General features: G+C 34.0%; 3 protein-coding genes across 17 annotated transcripts; 2 read left to right on the forward strand and 1 right to left on the reverse strand.

The window, feature by feature from the left end:
• Positions 1-595: 595 nt before the first annotated feature.
• On the forward strand, positions 596-5772 carry LOC8268013 (pentatricopeptide repeat-containing protein At3g26540). 15 transcript variants are annotated; one of them, XM_048370230.1, is made up of 4 exons: positions 596-3079; positions 3155-3239; positions 3617-3719; positions 3792-5772. In XM_048370230.1, exon 1 carries the CDS (start codon positions 693-695, stop codon positions 2847-2849), a length of 2157 nt encoding a protein of 718 aa, XP_048226187.1. In that variant the 5' UTR covers positions 596-692; the 3' UTR covers positions 2850-3079; positions 3155-3239; positions 3617-3719; positions 3792-5772. The 15 variants fall into 15 exon arrangements, with proteins under 15 accessions (XP_048226187.1, XP_048226183.1, XP_048226189.1 ...); XM_048370226.1 differs by having other exon boundaries at positions 3180-3239; XM_048370232.1 differs by having other exon boundaries at positions 3180-3239; positions 3617-3666.
• Positions 5773-6554: 782 nt separating this feature from the next.
• Positions 6555-11539, forward strand: LOC8268012 (GTP-binding protein BRASSINAZOLE INSENSITIVE PALE GREEN 2, chloroplastic). Its single transcript, XM_002530045.4, has 4 exons — positions 6555-6804; positions 6913-8267; positions 8855-9022; positions 10746-11539. The coding sequence occupies exons 1-4, from the start codon at positions 6696-6698 to the stop codon at positions 11097-11099; spliced, it is 1986 nt and encodes a 661-aa protein (XP_002530091.2). The 5' UTR covers positions 6555-6695; the 3' UTR covers positions 11100-11539.
• A 604-nt stretch (positions 11540-12143) lies between these two features.
• LOC8268011 (protein EARLY RESPONSIVE TO DEHYDRATION 15) lies at positions 12144-14074 on the reverse strand. The gene is made up of 3 exons (XM_002530044.4): positions 13917-14074; positions 12632-12986; positions 12144-12491 (listed from the first exon to the last, which is right to left on the reverse strand). Exons 2-3 carry the CDS (start codon positions 12951-12953, stop codon positions 12403-12405), a joined length of 411 nt encoding a protein of 136 aa, XP_002530090.1. The 5' UTR covers positions 12954-12986; positions 13917-14074; the 3' UTR covers positions 12144-12402.
• Positions 14075-18075: the final 4001 nt, after the last annotated feature.

The raw sequence follows: 18075 nt of genomic DNA on the forward strand, positions 1-18075 counted from the left end.
CTGTAAACACGAGTGATGTGGCCATTTTTGCTAAATTAGTGACATGATTGGCCAAAATTTCTGCCCCCTTAAGCCAAGTTTAGGGGGCGAATTGATATTTTTATCTTAAAAAAATATACATAATGTATAAATGATATTTCTCTTCATTTCTTTAGATTATTTATGTAAGAGCATCTCCAATGTATTTTTTTATATATATCAAACTCTTTATTTTTAAGTATCCTATGATAAAATAATACTCTAATATATTATTTATTTTTTAAATATAAAATAGAGAATTAATTTGTCTCTCTATATATGAAAAATCAAACTCTACTCTTTATTTTATATTTAATAAATATACTGTAAATATTTATACGTTTAATTAATTGATATTTATAATTTTTTATTGATAAAGATTTAAAAAGATTATAACTATTACTACTTATAGAAATAAAAATAAAAAATATATTAAATTTAAATATTATTTTTATTTAAAATATTTTTTAAAATATTTTTTAATATAAAATTTATACTATTTATTTTAAAAAGTATAATTGGAAATGCTCAAAATTCAAAACAATTAGAATTAATTAATTACGTTTCCTTGTATCTACCAATGATATTCCGCGTCCGTCAAACGACGACGTTGCCCTATTTGAACTTTTGAATCTCTTCGTCCCTCTCTTCTTCTTCTTCTTCCTGGTATAGATATGAGCGCGTCCTCTATACTTAATCGCATTCTTTCTAACAATACCTGCAAAACCCAAACCAAACCCACAAAATCCAAAGCCTTAACCAACACAATCATTAATCATCTCAAAGCCAATCGCCTCCAGAAAGCTGTTTCAATTCTGTTTGCATCCAATTCATCTGTCCCTTATTCTCTATATGCCAGTCTTTTCCAGCTTTGCTCTTCAACTCTTTCAATTGTTGAGGCTCGAAAGATTGAATCTCATTTAATAACGTTTAATCCAACTCCACCAATCTTTCTTTTGAACCGTGCCATAGAGACTTATGGGAAATGTGAGTGCTTGAAGGATGCACGTGAACTGTTCGATGAAATGCCTCAGAGAGATGGTGGGTCTTGGAATGCTATTATTAAAGCTTATACACAATGTGGCTATGCGGAGAAAGCATTGGGCTTGTTTAAGGACATGAATAAGGAAGGAGTTTTTGCAAATGAGATTACTTTTGCTAGTGTTTTGAAGTCTTGTAGTGATGTTTTGGATCTCAGTCTTTCGAGGCAAATTCATGGGCTTATTGTAAAATGTGGGTTTTGTGGAAATGTGATTTTGGGAAGTGCACTTGTTGATGTCTATGGGAAGTGTAAGGTTATGAGTGAAGCTAGGTTGATGTTTAATGAGATTGAGAATTGCAATGATGTTACTTGGAATGTAATTGTTAGGCGGTATCTTGATGTTGGTAATGAAAGAGAAGCAGTGAAAATGTTTTTTAAGATGTTCCAAACAGATGTCAGGCCTTTAAATTTTACATTTTCTAATGCCCTTATTGCTTGTTCAGCTATGCGTGCACTCAATGAGGGCATGCAGATTCATGCATTTGCAATTAAGATTAAGTTTGAGGAGGATGAGGCGGTTTCCAGCTCTCTCAGTAACATGTATGCGAAGTGTGGGAAGTTAGAAAGTGCTCGCATGATTTTTGACCAACATGGTTCAAGAGATGTGATATCTTGGACTTCAATGGTGTCAGCTTATGCACTGAGTGGGCGAACGAGAGAAGCAAGAGAACTTTTTGAAAAGATGCCTGAATGGAGTGTGGTCTCGTGGAATGCTATGCTGGCAGGATACATTCGTTCCCTCCAATGGGAAGAGGCCTTAGATTTTGTTTGTTTGATGCGCAGAACAACTGAAGACATTGACCACATCACTCTAGGTTTACTGTTGAATGTCTGTGCTGGCATTTCAGATGTTGAAATGGGAAAACAGGCTCATGGGTTCATATATAGACATGGTTTCAGTTCCTGCATCCTTGTTGGTAATGCTCTTCTTGATATGTATGGAAAATGTGGGAACTTGAGAAGTGCTAGGGTTTGGTTTTACCAAATGAGTCAATCACGGGATAATATTTCTTGGAATGCTTTGTTGACTAGCTATGCCCGACATCATCAGAGTGAACAAGCTATGATGATTTTCGGGGAGATGCAATGGGAGACAAAACCAAGTACTTTTACATTTGGAACTCTTTTGGCAGCTTGTGCAAATATATTTGCACTTGACCAAGGAAAAGAAATACATGGGTTCATGATCAGAAATGGCTATAATTTAGATACCGTGATCAGTGGAGCTCTAGTTGACATGTACTCTAAATGTCGTTGCCTTTCATATGCTCTAACAGTCTTTAACAGGGCAGGTTCAAGGGATGTGATTCTTTGGAACTCCATAATTTTGGGCTGTTGTCATAATGGAAGGGGTAAAGAGGTACTTAAATTGTTTGGACAGATGGAGAAGGAAGGAGTTAAGCCAGACCACGTCACCTTTCACGGTGTCTTGCTTGCTTGTATGTATGAGGGTCATGTCAAGTTAGCAGTGGAATATTTTAATTCTATGAGTGATAAGTGTTGTGTAATACCTAGGTTGGAACACTATGAATGTATGATTGAACTCTTCAGTAGGTATAGGTGCATGAGTCGGCTTGAGAATTTTGTTAAGGGGATGCCATTTGATCCCACTGCCTCCATGCTGATAAGAGTTTTTGATGCATGTAAAGAGCATGGACCCTCGAGGTTCAGAAAATGGGTTGCTGAACAACTTAATAAATTGAATCCTTCAATTTCCTCCCAGTTTCAAATCAGGGATGAACCGAACAGACAAGTCATAATCACCAAATTACAAATTGGAAGAAATTGAATTTTCGTAGTTGCATATGCAGGTAAGATACATCAAGTTCTATTATCATGCATCTTCTGTCAGTGTTAGGTTCGGGGTTGTGCGCTTATCCAGGTGTATGCCCGAAAGTGACATGACCTAACATCTTACCTGGAATGAGTGTAGAGAGTATCTCTGTGCAAGCTTCTTTAGGAGAAACGAATGTGTAACAGGAGAAGGCCATGCAACTTTTGAAGATTTTCATGGAGCAGGTTGATTCCTTCTCAAGAATCTTTCCTTTCATTATTTGCTACTAGATACTTATATGTCGAGTGTGTTTCTTACAGTTAATGCTATTATACAAATTTCCAGGATAATGTTGTTGGGGGAGGCAGTGAAGACGAGGTGGCACGAGAACATGTTACTTGTATGGTATTATTCTGCATATTTATCCCCTCTTAGAAACAATTGAGTTTTCAGAACATTTTCTTTCTCGTGATAAATCTTCTGATTAAGTCAAATGACCAAATTTAAGCCTTTGGATAGCCTTTATTGTTCTTAATAGATTACTACATCTATTCATAGCTCACCAATGTAAATCAGGGGATCTTGATAGTTAATAGGGCTATGAATTATGTTTCATGAAAGTCAGCTTCCACTGCTTTGTTAGCTTCTTACTTCTTTCTTCTGGATTCTAAGTGGTCAGATGTACATTAATTTTAGCTGAATGGATCAGTTAATTTTTAGCAAGAACTTCTGGTTTACTCAAAACAGATTTATCTATTTTTATGATGAAAACCTCTTAACAGATGTTCTAGCTGGTGTCGTGGTTCATCATGGGCAAACAAAGTAATGCAAGGTGGAGTAGTTATTTTTAACACTCAGATCATTGTCGGATGGTTAACAATGAAGGTAAAATAGTTGGGTGTCACTCCATAAGTCTCATTGCAAGTTCCTAAATTGATAAAGATTTTTGCTTGACAGAGATCTTTGGTCAAGCGGAGCACCGTTGTAGGACTTGAAGTTATGGAAATAGGCAGAATTAATAAATTTATAAGGCGGCAAATGGAAAGACATGGATTTGTAATGATAAGCAGGATGGTGGATCATTGTAATGCTTTTCTTGAAGTTGAAGAAGGTCTGCCAATTCACGCATTAGTGTGCAAGGTGCATGGATAGTCTAGCATATGTGCATCTTGGTTCTCACGCATGGTTTTCTGTTTGACAGTTTGGAATCTGAACCAGAAAAAGAAAAGTTACACGATCTTCAATTTTCTTAAATACTTGTTGGCCAAAACATTCTTCTCTTGTCAGAGAAACTAGACCTATAAAAATGTAGCAGTAGTAGTAGCATCAAATGCTTGCATGGTAACACAAGCTCAGCAAGTTTAGCAATGAAGCCTAATTCCCGTCTCTTTTTCTTACTATCTTTTGCCTTTTCTTCTTCTGCTAGTCTTTGAGCCTTGTGCATTTTCTGCGGGTAACATACAAAGCTACTCTTTGGAAGCCGGTTGACTTATTATTTTGTGAATTCCATCTTGTGAATTATTTCCAGTAACTTGACATATTTTTTAAAATCAGTGGTATCAACCAGTTTGTTGCTGATTTTACTTCCTTGAATGTAATAATGTATTTAACCATCTTTATTCTAAAGCTGCAATTCCTTTTGCTTCAAAGATGTAAATAGTTTGCTGTACTGGCCTTATGCCCGGTTGGCTTCTTGTTTCTATTGGCCTCTCCCTCTCTCTCTCTCTTTTTGGTGATTATGAGCTTCTGTCGCCATCTTTGCAATCTCCCTGCCCCATCTCTGGTCTCTGGTCTCAGACCAATCTAGTTATTAATGATGCTGGTATAGGCAGTTGGCTCTTGTAGTATTAGCCCAGTGTATCTACCTGTTGTCTAGCTGTTTTGTACTTAATTATGTCGATTGGACTCATCAGTTTTTGCTTCTGACATTCATTATGTTTAAGTGATCGTACAAGAGGATATCATTAACTGCAGGTTTTATCCTAACTTGAGGCTGAATGTGAGAAACCATTTTCAATTAAGCTCGTCCATGCCTGTACTGTAAGATGGAAAGAGGTCAGAAATGGTGCCAGAAGGTGTTCCAGCGACACCCCTATGATACTATAGCCAGTTCCTTGTAAGTGAAGAGAGTAGTTGAAGGGTTTTTCTTAGCCATTAGGTTACTTACCTTTTTCTCCTTTGGATTGGCTGCTTTGTAGAAACATGTCAGCCATGTCCTTCAACATCAGAGTTCTGACTTTCCTTGGGCGTTGCTCTTCTTTAGCATTGTCCGGAGTGGGTTCTGTTCATACTTTTTGTTTTGCTATGACAAGGACTTGTTCACTGTTCGGTTTGGACTGTTGTTCGGATTTCCACAGCTCTACTATCAATTTCCATTTCTATTCTGCAATTTGTGTTCTTATGTTGATGTTCTTCCCTTTTCCCCACTTTTTTCTCTTTTGCTATTACACTATTTGTATATAATCTGTAGTATATTTGTATTATATATATTTTTTCTCAGGTTGAACACTTGCTGGGAGTAAAAATGCAAGGCTGAGATCGAGCACAAACTGCACCAACAAAAAGAAGCATGAACCTGAAAAAGTTTAGGACAGTTCTGAAAAGGAATATATGCAAGCTTCAAAGGAGAACAATTATCTCAGGACCTATCCAGCATTCGAGCTCAAAAATTTGCAGTGGATTGCTTAAAAACTCGTGACATATAAAAAAATTTGGTCTGGCAGTCAGGATGTGGATATTTGCACTGCATCGGTGGTTTTTGGCTGTAAAAAAGAAGTTTCACAAGTGGACCTTATAGTTGTCGAATATTTTGGGGTGGCATTTTATTTAATTCTGTTGATTCCACGCTGATATTGCAAATGATCTAAAAACCAGTCATGTGAGCCATTACTGCATAGTTAGATCTAGCATTGACTAAAATACGACTTCTGTTTTGATTCATAGGATTCGAAACTTGTCACTCTTAGAAGTAATCGCGTTTGCCACTTGTGAGATGAAAATATGACTTTAACCATGCATAACAGTAAGAATTACACACATGGAATGTTCAATAAAATTGCTGAGTTGCAATGTCTACCCATGGTATGAGTCAATTTAGTAAAGAACACTACAAAAATGTAAAGCCAGGCTTGGGATAATGACAGTGTGTCCAAGAGAAAAGCTTTGCCATTTTCAGTTTACCATGCTTGATTGCAGTTATACCAAACCAAGATTACTGAATGAATTAGGATACGTTCTTTCTTAACATAGTTTCAGGGTCAGATCTCCCAGACCAACAAATTCAAACCTGCCTGTCCAACAAAGCGGACATTTAAAACTCCCAAGGCAGGATTAGGCCGTCCTGCCATTAGCTATGAAATTCTCAGGTTCTGTGGATGACACCCTATTGGCCAATTACTGTTTCCCTACCCAGTAAGAATTGATTAACTCCCCATTTTTCCCCTATTTCCTGAACACCAGTACATTTTCAACTCTGATAATTGAAAATTACTATGAAGTTTCGAGGTTATGGCCTAATTGTAAATCATTTAAAGACTTAATTGATAGAAAAAAAAAATCAATTTAGTAATTAGAATGATTTTTTTTTTTTTTTTGAGAAAGAAATGAGAATGAATTAGAGTTTAATCAAATAGCAGCAATTTTTCTTCAAAAAATTTAGAGTAATTGAATTATGAACGGTTAAGATTGAATAATGATGATCAAACGGGTGACAGTTTAGAAAATAAAAAACGGTATTTCACCCCAATATGAAAATTATCCGGCTAGCGGTTTCAACAATTATGGAGAATTTGATGCTTCAGCTAGTTTTCCATTGACCCAAGTCGGTTCTTTTTTGTCCATTCGAGAAATAAAAGAAAAAGGATGGCAATTTTATTATCTACAACTGCAGCAACCAAGTTAAGCTTGAAGTTTCTCGACAACCATGGCAACCGGCAAGAAAAGTCGCCAACTTTTCACAGTATTTTCACTGGTAAATCTCTTGTTCACTGCATTTCATTGAAACCCTTTTTCTTTACTTTAATTCATTTGGTGCCTAAAGTAAGACCCATGGTTAAAAAGCCACTATCTTTATGTTCAGGTTGGAGCATAGAGAGCAAGACAGAAAACAAGAGATTTTCATTTGTTAATTTTGCTATTAAGAACAAAACTAGCATTGATTTAAAACAGGGAAGTCATTCTAAAATAGCACCAAGAAAAGGAGGTAGAGACCTAGTATTAAGTGAAGGAAGAGATGAGGATGATAAGTATGGATCCATTTGTCCTGGTTGTGGAATCTTTATGCAAGATAAAGATCCTAGCCTCCCTGGGTATTATCAAAAAAGAAAACTTACAATTGAAAGTGGTGAAGTAGTAGAGAATGAGGAAATGGGATTTGATGATGACTTTGAGGGGTTTGAAGGGGAAGAAGAGGGTTTTGAGAGTGGAATTGAGGGCAAGTTTGAGAAAAGTGATGGGGAAAGAGATGATTTTGAAGAGGGAGATGAGTTTGATTGGGACTCCGATGAATTTGAAGCAATGTTCGAAGAAGATGATAGTTTGGACTTGGATGGTTTTACTCCTGCAGGTGTTGGTTATGGTAACATTACAGAAGAGATAATAGAGAAAGAAAAGAAGAAGAAGGAAGAAAGGAAGGTGTCAAAAGCTGAGAAAAAGAGGAGAGCTAGGGAGGCCAAAAAGGAAAAGGATGAGGTTACGGTGTGTGCTCGGTGTCATTCTTTGAGAAATTATGGACAGGTCAAGAGCCAAACTGCCGAAAACTTAATACCTGATTTTGATTTTGATAAACTGATTTCAACTAGGTTAATTAAACCAAGTAGTAATGCCAATGCTACTGTTGTCATTATGGTCGTTGATTGCGTTGATTTTGATGGCTCGTTTCCTAAATTGGCAGCGATGTCCTTGTTCAAGGCATTGGAAGGAACCAAGAATGACCCAAAAACTAGCAAAAGGTTGCCTAAGCTTGTTCTTGTTGCCACAAAGGTTGATCTCCTCCCATCACAAATTTCACCAGCTAGATTAGATAAATGGGTTAGGCACCGTGCTAGGGCAGCAGGGGCACCCAAGCTAAGTGGGGTATATTTGGTTAGTTCCCGTAAGGATTTGGGTGTAAGAAACTTGTTGTCATTTGTCAAGGAATTGGCTGGTCCTCGAGGAAACGTATGGGTTATTGGGGCACAGAATGCAGGCAAATCCACTCTGATTAATGCATTTGCAAAGAAAGAAGGGGCCAAAATTTCAAAGCTCACAGAAGCACCGGTTCCTGGAACAACCCTTGGGATTTTGAGAATTGGAGGGATTTTGTCTGCCAAGGCAAAGATGTATGACACTCCAGGGCTTTTGCACCCTTATCTAATGTCTATGAGATTGAACAGGGAAGAGCAAAAAATGGTTGAAATACGGAAGGAGCTGCAAGCTCGAACATATAGGGCAAAGGTAAATTGTCCTAATTCCGTTTCATTTATTGAGATAACTTTTCCTAGTAAAGATCTTGATGTAACTTAGCATAAATGCACTAAACAACCCCCACTGCACCCTGCCTCCTGTCAATGTTTTCAAACTTAATCTTGACAAAATGAGTTTCTTTATTCGTGGAGGGATGATACTTTCAGGTGCTATAATCAGCTTATGTGGTTCTCAGCTTTCTCAAAGCTGAGAATATCTCTTAAACTCGGCACATAATGATTTGCAAAGCACGCTACTTAGGAGGATTACTTAGGAACATTACAGAATATGTGACATTTAACAGAATCAATTTTAATAAAATGTATGAATTGGTTGAAAGTTTCTTCTTTCGTTTTTGTGGGTTTTAGGTTTTTAAATTACCATCATACGATTCTTTATTTAGAACTTTCATATTTTTATGTACATATGAAATGGCTTCCCAGAATATTTTGAACATTGTCACTTTTATCTTTTCTGTTGTTCAGAGGCTTTGAGATTTTTAATCAGACAACCCCTCTTTTAGCCTCTAGTGCACAAACATATTCTACATGTTCCTAAAAGTAGTAGGCCATCTGCAGGTTGGACAGGCTGTGCATGTTGGTGGCTTGCTGCGACTAGACCTCAATCAAGCTTCCGTGGAAACAATTTATATCACAGTTTGGGCATCACCAAGTGTTTCTCTTCACTTGGGGAAGATGGAAAATGCTAACGATTTCTGGAAAAACCATGCTGGTGTTCGCTTGCAGGTAAGACCAATTTACTCTTCCATTTATTTTGCTCATAATACTGCACAAGTTGGTTGGATTCCATGACTTTGCTGTGGACTATAAATCCTGAGCTCTTTTTTTTTTTTTTTCTTTGGTCAACCTATGGCTTAACCTTAGATTGCTAGAACCAAGACTTGCTAAGGAGTTTTGGGTAGGTGCTGTTTGGCACTCACAAGGGCCCATGGGATATGGATCTTACTCACTTTAAGGTCCCTAGCTCTTCCTTTTCTTGTCATGCAATTCTTAATCTGCCAGATATTTAATATCTGCCTGCTGGGATCTAGCTGCAAAATTTGATATGCTCTTGACAGTGTTTCAATTCTTATCTTTATTAGGCCAAATACATTATAAAAACTCTTCGTGTATCAACTGTGTGAACGAGCCACTTCCTTTTTTATTATGTTTAATTAATATCAAAATTATTATCGTCAGCACCAAAAAACCCATTTGAACAGAATAACTAGCAGGTATAGGAAAAAGTAAGAATTCCTTATAAAATTGGTGTCACCAATAATGTGTTAGTCATATGTGTACCTTGATTCTTCTTCTTCATAACCAATACACCCCAGCTCCACAATGCTCAATTTCGTTTACTCATTTCTTTTGAAGAGTGGAAAAGGAAACAAATTGAAATCCATATTTAATGAATACAACGAGTTTTTCGATCTTAAAGTAAAAAAGAAAAGCAGAAACTTATATGTAGTGGGATGCATTTATACGTTCCTTACTATCTCAATTTTGGGTATAGTTATGGATTTACAGGGTATGTAAAATGATCAAGCAGGTATAAAAGACAGATATGGTTTTCCATGGACATGCAGCTGTGACAAAGGCATGAAATTTAATGGGTGCTTGAGGATGAGAAGTACATTGAGAAATTGAGTACAGTAGTAGTAGTATCAGTTAAAGTGTAGTTGCGGTAATTGGGAAGTTGAAGACAGATATTAAAGATCTAGATAGCGGTAGTAGCATAAGTGGAAAAATATGTGAAGTGTAAATAAACTGAGTCAGCATGAATTAGTAGTTGACATTTGTTAGTTACAAGTGTAAATTCAGTACTCCAGTCCCCTATGAATCTACCGGTGTTTAGATGTGCTGGTTCTTTGAACCTCAGATTAAATAGCTATGTATAAACACACAAACTTTATCAATTTTTCTCTAATGAAGAGGAAGTGAAAGTCATTGAAAAGAAAAAAAAGGGGGAAATAGTGGGAAGAGTTGAGAAGGGCAATCACACTGCAAAGAGAGAAAGGAAAGAACAGTTACATCAACTTATATAGCTTTATGCTTTAGGCTATTTGGTTGGACTTGTTAGGAAAACAAATGTTCAAGGTCAAATTGAAGAGCATATTAATAAAAAGAGGGAATCAGGTTCCTTTACGGATAAGGAATTACCTTATTTTCCGTATTCGTCTGCTTCTTCTTCCTCGAGAAATTTAGTAGATCCATGGAGCAATTCTTAGGTAGCAAGCACTAGCTGACATAGCAGATTTTCTTTTATTTTTTCTTTTCGTACACCAGAAAATATAGGAAATGTTTTCTTAGAATTAAACTAGAGTAGCTTTTGTGCTTGATTCCACTCTTGAGAATATGTTTTTGCCTTAAAACAGAATGCATGACTCATTGGAATAACTCCAATGTCATAAAAAGGCTTCTTTTAAGTTGCATAGTTTCTTTAACCCCCAAATACTTACTGTTGCAGCCTCCAGTGGGTGAAGACAGAGCTTCTGAGTTAGGAGAATGGGAAGAGAGGGAAATCAAAGTGACTGGAACAAGCTGGGATGTGAATCACATTGATATTGCAATAGCTGGCTTAGGCTGGTTTTCTTTGTGTCTCAAAGGTGAAGCAACCCTGACATTGTGGATATATGATGGCATTCAGATCACTTTGAGAGAACCTTTGGTCCTCGACCGAGCATCATTCCTTGAGAGACCTGGTTTCTGGCTACCAAAGGCTATATCTGACACCATTGGAAACCAGACTAAAGTTGAATCACAGAAGAGGAAAAAGCTTGAACAGGAAAGTATGGAATCTCTTTCAGAGGTATCGGCCTGAAGTGAAAAGGAAACTAAGATCATATTTCTTCTGCAGTCGTCTGCCTGAAAGAGAAAGACGAGAATGACCATGTTCCATGTTCCGCATTGCATAGTGTTTTGCATGAAGAAGATAGAGAACAATGCAACTATATCTTCCCTCTCTGCCGAGCTTTTAAGCTGTAAACAGCAGTTGGCAAAGGGAGCAGGTTTGTTTGTTTAGATGGCAAAAGATGATGGAGTTGTTGATTGACCAACTCCAATTTGAGCAAATCATGATGAAGGTGGATCATGGATTTGTGTTTAAAGTGGAGAAATCTTAGCAGACTGACAAATTCAGATATCCTGCATTTCGAATCCACAATCCATTAGAAGACGTATAGCTTTACTATGCAGTGGTCTTTGTAAACGTTGCATTTTACACTACCAATTACATCCAATCTACTCATAATTTTCTGAGCAGTTCTGTTGATAATACAGCAGTTATGATGCCTGCAACTGGGTTTATAGAATAGCCGAGGAATTATTATTTTAAATTTGCTTTCAATTTAAACAAAGAATAATCATTTCATGAAATTGAAAATGACTTTCACATTTTGAAAAATAATATATATTTTTTTATTTGTCTATCTTAAATTTATTTCACATATCTTAATTATTTATCACTATTGCCACCACTTCCATACACCCACTTACTGCTGCCGCCACCACCACCCCAACATATATATATATATATATATTAAAATATATATAAAAATAATTTCATTTAAAATTTAATTAATTAAATCTTATGAATTAAAGAGTGAAACAAACATTATCTAAGAATAATTGTTCTCTCTGTTTATTCTATTCTTTAGAATTGCTATTTTATTCCTGTGAGAATGGCAATAGGGTTTTTAACTATCTTTCTTAAGTTATTTGAATATAAATGAAATATGTAAAGCTTAACTGGGCAAAACCTTCATATAGATTCTGGTAATGTAATGCCTTGGCGATTCCAACCATTTGCAAGTTTTTTCCCGCCTTCTCAAACTAACTAGACCATTTACATAATAACACCGATAAATTAAGAGATAAATGCTAAACAAATTATATTCATAAAGATTTTTTTCTTTTTCTTCTCTTGCTAAAATTACATTTCTTTTTTACATTTTCTGACAGATTCCCTTTGGTTAATTGAAAACAAAGACTTGAGAATGAACAAGGAGAGACACAAGTTGCAACCTTGCTCTATACAGAAGTTACAGAAAGCATAAGCTACACTAGTCTACTCAGGTGGGAGGGATAAACTGCAACCTGAAGTAATCGCCAAGACCGCGAATGAATCAAGGGCTGCATTTCAGACTAACATTCTTCGCTGCTGCTGCTGCTGATACTGTTACATCCTTCTTTGGTGCTGCAGCTCCTTCCAACCCTATAACACCAAAACATTAAATCAATTTTTCATTAACAGTGCTGATGCACATTAGTACCCTCTCCAAATTCTCAACATTGATACTATAACTAAGCGGCAGTCTAAGCTGTAAAGATTACACAAAAGGATTTAAGCCATACCATCCACTTCAGTTTCATAAGAATCCACAAACTCATGAAATTGAGCTTCCAAACTCGAGAAATATTCACCGGCGTCTAGATCAAATGTCTCAGGTAGTAAATCAACTACATCATTGCCATCAAAGCCTTCATCATCCTCAGCATTGTCATAAAAACCATCCTCATCCTGATGCTGACTGAGCCAGTAATCTCGGTACCATGTTGAATTGGTAACCAATTGCCACCATTCAGGGGAGAAATCCTCCACTTGACGGTAAGCAGCAGGGATAAAAAGAGGGGCATCAGGGTTTAATGTCGACCTTCCTCCTGAAACTAGTGCCATCCTTTTCAGCTGTCTTTCTTCTCCCTTCTTAATCTGCAGGCCCAAATATAAATACCCACATCAGAAACAATATACTACGACATTATTTGGAAAGTCTTCAGCATGCAAGAAATAGGTTCATTTGAATTGTATTTTTAATGAACTCTCATGTCTGGAATGGTAATAGTGCCGGAATCCAATTCTTTCAACTTAAAAGGAGAAAGAAAAAGTTATTTTGAAAGAAATGAAATCATGCCAACAAATGACATGATTATGCAAGAATGCAATGCTAATGATGATATGTTAATGATCCATTACTTGAATTAAATTTTGCAAATTCAATTGGAAGCGACAGATCAGACATGAGAGGGCTCACCGTATATCAAACAAATATGAACCAAAGAGTGTTAAGTTAAGATTAACTTATCTTAACCAATCACATAACCTAAATTGAACATCGTTTATCGATCTATGCAACATCAGCAACAAGTAAATGTTTTATAGATTCTTTTTGAAAATCTCTTCTATTATCAGGTCTCACCAAAGCAAAGAACAGTCTGATCATTAGAAACAAAAGGTGTAAATTAAATTCAAAGTTATTAAATTATTCACGATCAACCACCAAAACAGAGTCGAATCAAATGATAATCATCACGTTCTAGCCGCAGATCATGAAATATAAACCGATCAAGACCGTCAATCTCCGTTGATCTATGAGAAAAAAAACAGATCAAGACCGTTAATCCACGGATCATGCTCTGTCTGTCTACCACAAAGATCATCCATCGCTGTGCACTCAATTTTCCCCTTTCAACATTTTCACATAATTTTCCCCAACTTTTTCAGCAACCAAACACAATTTCCATAATTCCTTATCAAAACACAAAAGGATCTAACAGACAAACATAAACACGATAAAACGAGACCGTTCCGTCCGATTGATCATCAAAAAAAATTGCGTCAGATTTGAAATAGAGATAATACCTGAGAAATATCTGTGTTTGTTCCTGTGCGTAAAAAGCGTTTGGACCATTAAGCGTGCGATACGTACGTGAACCGCGATAGCCGCCTATTTATAGATCAAGCTATCCGAGCCTAATAGGTTGGGAAGGGATGATTGGGCTAAGGTTTCGGTTCGGAAAGTGTCAAACCAAACCAGCCCCCTGGAACTGGAAAATCAACTGTACGGCCTCCGGTTCTTATCCACTAATTCTCATTAAAACGACGGTCAGTAGCCCGTCAACCGGTCATACACGCTCGTCCGCGTTTTCTTTTTGACTTGTTGACTTTATTTTCCTTTTATACGATTTCATGTAAGACAGTAAAATACGTATGTAAGCTAAATTTAGACGCCTACAGCTACAATTTGATAATTTAAGCACGAGAATATCATGGGGGAAATTCTTGGAATGGATTTTTTTTTTTTTTTTGAAATTACTAAACATAGAAAAATACTTTTAGGATTATAATTTTAATAAATCATTTTATCTGAAAATCGAATAAAATCATTTTTAGTATGTCATTAAATTAAATTCTTTATTTAAGAGCCTGTAAATAAGATGATAAAAATCTCTTTTAATTTAATTAAAATTTCGAGTTAAAATTTTGAATATATAACTGTGTTAAAACTCTTGAGATAATATTTTACCATTTTTAAAAATCATATCCGATATATTCTAAATTAACTCTAAATATACATACATAAAAAAATTAAATTCCTTAAATGAAGTGTCATACAATAATAATCTCAATCTCAATAATTTAATTTTTCTTTTTATGAATTATAATTCATTAAACTAACTGTGAAAGGCGAAACATGTAAAGTTTTTATAAAAGATATATAAAGTATGTTAAGAACAATAATTAAAAAAAAAAACCAGAGCAATAAAATGATATTTTTAAATTTGATTTAGTTTAATAAGTTTTGTAGGATTTAAATCAAATTAATTACAAATTCTTATCTTACTGTGAAAGATCTCATCGAATGAATAACAATACAATATTTATTAGATAAATTAATTTTATATTAATAGCGATATTTTTATCAATTTAATCAGGTTAAATTTTACTTGTATATAAAAAAGTTTGTGTAAAATTGTGGTAAAAGAATGTTTTTGAGGGATTATGAAGAATAAGAAGGGAAATCAATGGTTTAATTGTTTTAATTAAAACATGAAATAAAAGCTTGTCTGTTGTTACTTAACATGTGGTCCCAATCCATGTGAGCTACCATTAGACTTCCCTTCAGAAGGAAAAGAAAAGATATTTAACTAATTAATCACCGAAGAGATAAGGGGATGATTGAATATATAAACGGCCAGGATCATAGAATTTTGATGATGACTTGACACATGCGAATCTGTGGGGCCTGGGTTAGGTGATCGGACCCTATTATTTTGCGGGTTCGCCACATGGTTTGCTTGTTAATAATATTATAAATGAGCCGAGCTGTTTACGAGCTACTCGAAGCTCTGCCCAATAATAATATATTCGAATTCGTTCGTCAGAATAATCAAATCGAAATCAAATTTTATTGCGTGTTTATTAAACGAGCAAAACTTAAATTTAATAATGTTTAGCTCGTTAATAAGCTTGAGAGATGGCTCATTAATGTGCTCGTGAGTTGATTCATTAATAAACTCGTGAGCTGACTCGTTTATTAACTCACTAGTTGGTTCGTGGATTAACTTGTTTAGGAGTTTGTAAGTTAGCTAAATAAATGAAAAAATAATTGAAAAGATATTATAATCTAATTGAAAAATAAATAAATAAATAAATAAATAGATTGTAAGAATTCAATTTTTATTACAGTAAATTAAATTTTATAAAATTCTCTAATTGAAAAATTTTAATGTTACTTAACAAGTGCTAGTTTAATAACATTATTTATTGAGTTGGTATTTAATTATGTATGTTTAATTATTACTAATATCTTACTAATTTATTTATTTTCTACATATTTATTTAAGTAAAATAATAAAATAAAAACTATGTCTGAAACTATTTAGTTTTAGTGTCTAATATAGTTAACCTAAATCAATATAAACTATATTGTTTTATTATAAAATTATATAATTTTAGTGTTGAATATACAATATCATGTAAAATCGAGAATAAGTCGATGGATATATTGAAATATACACTTATAAATTTACAAAATATGAGTAAATATTGTTGCAATATGGTTAATAAGAAACTTATAAATAGAGTAAGAACTATTATAAATTAATATAAAAAAATACTATCGTCTAATTGATAATAGAAAATAAATAAATAGGTTATAAATAGTATAACTCAATCTTTTTCTATATTAATACAACAATACGTAAGGATGGCAGTTAGGCAAGTACTTTTTGGATATATGACCCGACCGAATCCTAACGAGACGGATTCATGTAATTATAAATATATATGCAATGAATTCAGAAATGAATTCTAATATCTATATCGAGTTTAGGTTGACTTCAAATCTATAATGGATTAATATTATTAACTTATGATTATATAGTGTTAATATGAAATAAATTATATTTATTAAATTAGTAATATATATCTTTTAACTAATTAATATAATATAAAAGAATCTTATACCATTTTTTACGTAAAAAGATTTAAATTTTAATTAATTAATCTCACTTTTATTATTAAGCTAAAGCAGTAATTAGTACATGCATTATGTTATGTTTATAAATATAGAATAAACTTTTTGTACTAAGTCTATTATATAATTTAATTTCTACTCTTATAATGTCAAAACTCAAGAATTATATGAATACTAAAAATATTATATATCAATTTAAAAAAATCTGTGCCAATGAAATAATAATAGAAATATTATATATGAATTTAAGAAAATAAAAACTATACAGTTTTCTTTAAAATTACGATTCCAAACTATGTAATTTTATTTAAAATTATATAGTTTTGATGTAGTTGGAAAAAAAAAAGATATGTTGGCCCTGCATTTTTATATTTTTTGACAATTACCTCATGTATTTTTATTTTTACACATTCAATCCCATCATTTTTATTTATGTTAATATTAAGTCCTTTTGTACATGTAATTAGTACATGTAATATATATTCCGTTAATGAGAATATGAATAATTTTTTAGTTTTCTATATCAAGTTTTTTATACATTTGCCCTTATATATATATATTTTTTTTTACATTAAATCCTTATATTTTTATTTTTAACGACATTGATTCTTCCATAATATATATGTAATTTATCTTAATATATTACTAATAATTAAAAATATATAATTATTAAGACTATAGAAAGAAATATTTATAGTGGCATTCAACTTCTATGATTTATGTATTTATTTTTTAATTGTTATGAGCATTTTTATATTCTATTAATAAATTTATAGTTTGATTAATTTTATAAATATTTTAATTAAAATAATTAAATTTGTAATGCCCCGTTCCACATTAGAAAGTGATTATGGGTTTAATGTGTTTATAAGAGTCTAAATGAGTTACTAATAACCCATGTGGACATGTCCAACCCCGCCTCTAGTGATTGGATTAACAATTCATGCAGGCTCAATCTATTACAAATGGTATCAGAGCTACCTGCCAGTTAAAATATGGAATTAAGTGTTGTAGGAAGCTAAATGCTATATTGTGAGAAGTTGGTGGGAGTCACCTCTAGAATCCGTATGAGCCACTGTTAGAATCCATAATTCACCTGATGGACTATGATTCTGAGCTACTGGGATATGGTATGACTCTGACGAGCACTTCACAATTTTGAGTGAAAGAGATTGTAATACCCCGTCTCATATTAAAAATGATTGTAGATTTGATGTACTTTTAAGAGTCTAAATAAGTTACTACTAACACTTAGGGGTTGACATGTGGGCGATGTGGACAGATCCAATCCTTGCATATTGGAGGATTGGGTCTTAAATAATATTATACTTGAATTCTCTTTTTATTATATTCTTCTTTGCTCATTGGAGGCCTAACATGTTCGAGGGGAGCTGCTTGTAACTTACTTGAACTTCAACTTGCTTGTATTGATTTAATAAACATGCCAAATTAAAAATAAAATTATAGATCTTTGGGTCTAATTTTTAGAATTCTTCTTCCTCTTTCAAATTCCAAATTGCATTTTCATTAGAATTTTTATAA

Source organism: Ricinus communis, chromosome 10 (assembly GCF_019578655.1).
Source record: "Ricinus communis isolate WT05 ecotype wild-type chromosome 10, ASM1957865v1, whole genome shotgun sequence".
NCBI lineage: Eukaryota > Viridiplantae > Streptophyta > Magnoliopsida > Malpighiales > Euphorbiaceae > Ricinus > Ricinus communis.

Coding starts and splice junctions, on each gene's coding strand:
- LOC8268013 (XM_048370230.1), top strand. CDS start 693: ATGAGCGCGTCCTCTATACTTAATCGCATTCTTTCTAACAATACCTGC.
- LOC8268012 (XM_002530045.4), top strand. CDS start 6,696: ATGGCAATTTTATTATCTACAACTGCAGCAACCAAGTTAAGCTTGAAG. Junction 6,805..6,912: donor TTTTCACAGTATTTTCACTG/GTAAATCTCTTG, acceptor CTTTATGTTCAG/GTTGGAGCATAGAGAGCAAG. Junction 9,023..10,745: donor ATGCTGGTGTTCGCTTGCAG/GTAAGACCAATT, acceptor TTACTGTTGCAG/CCTCCAGTGGGTGAAGACAG.
- LOC8268011 (XM_002530044.4), bottom strand. CDS start 12,953: ATGGCACTAGTTTCAGGAGGAAGGTCGACATTAAACCCTGATGCCCCT. Junction 12,492..12,631: donor TTATGAAACTGAAGTGGATG/GTATGGCTTAAA, acceptor TTGGTGTTATAG/GGTTGGAAGGAGCTGCAGCA.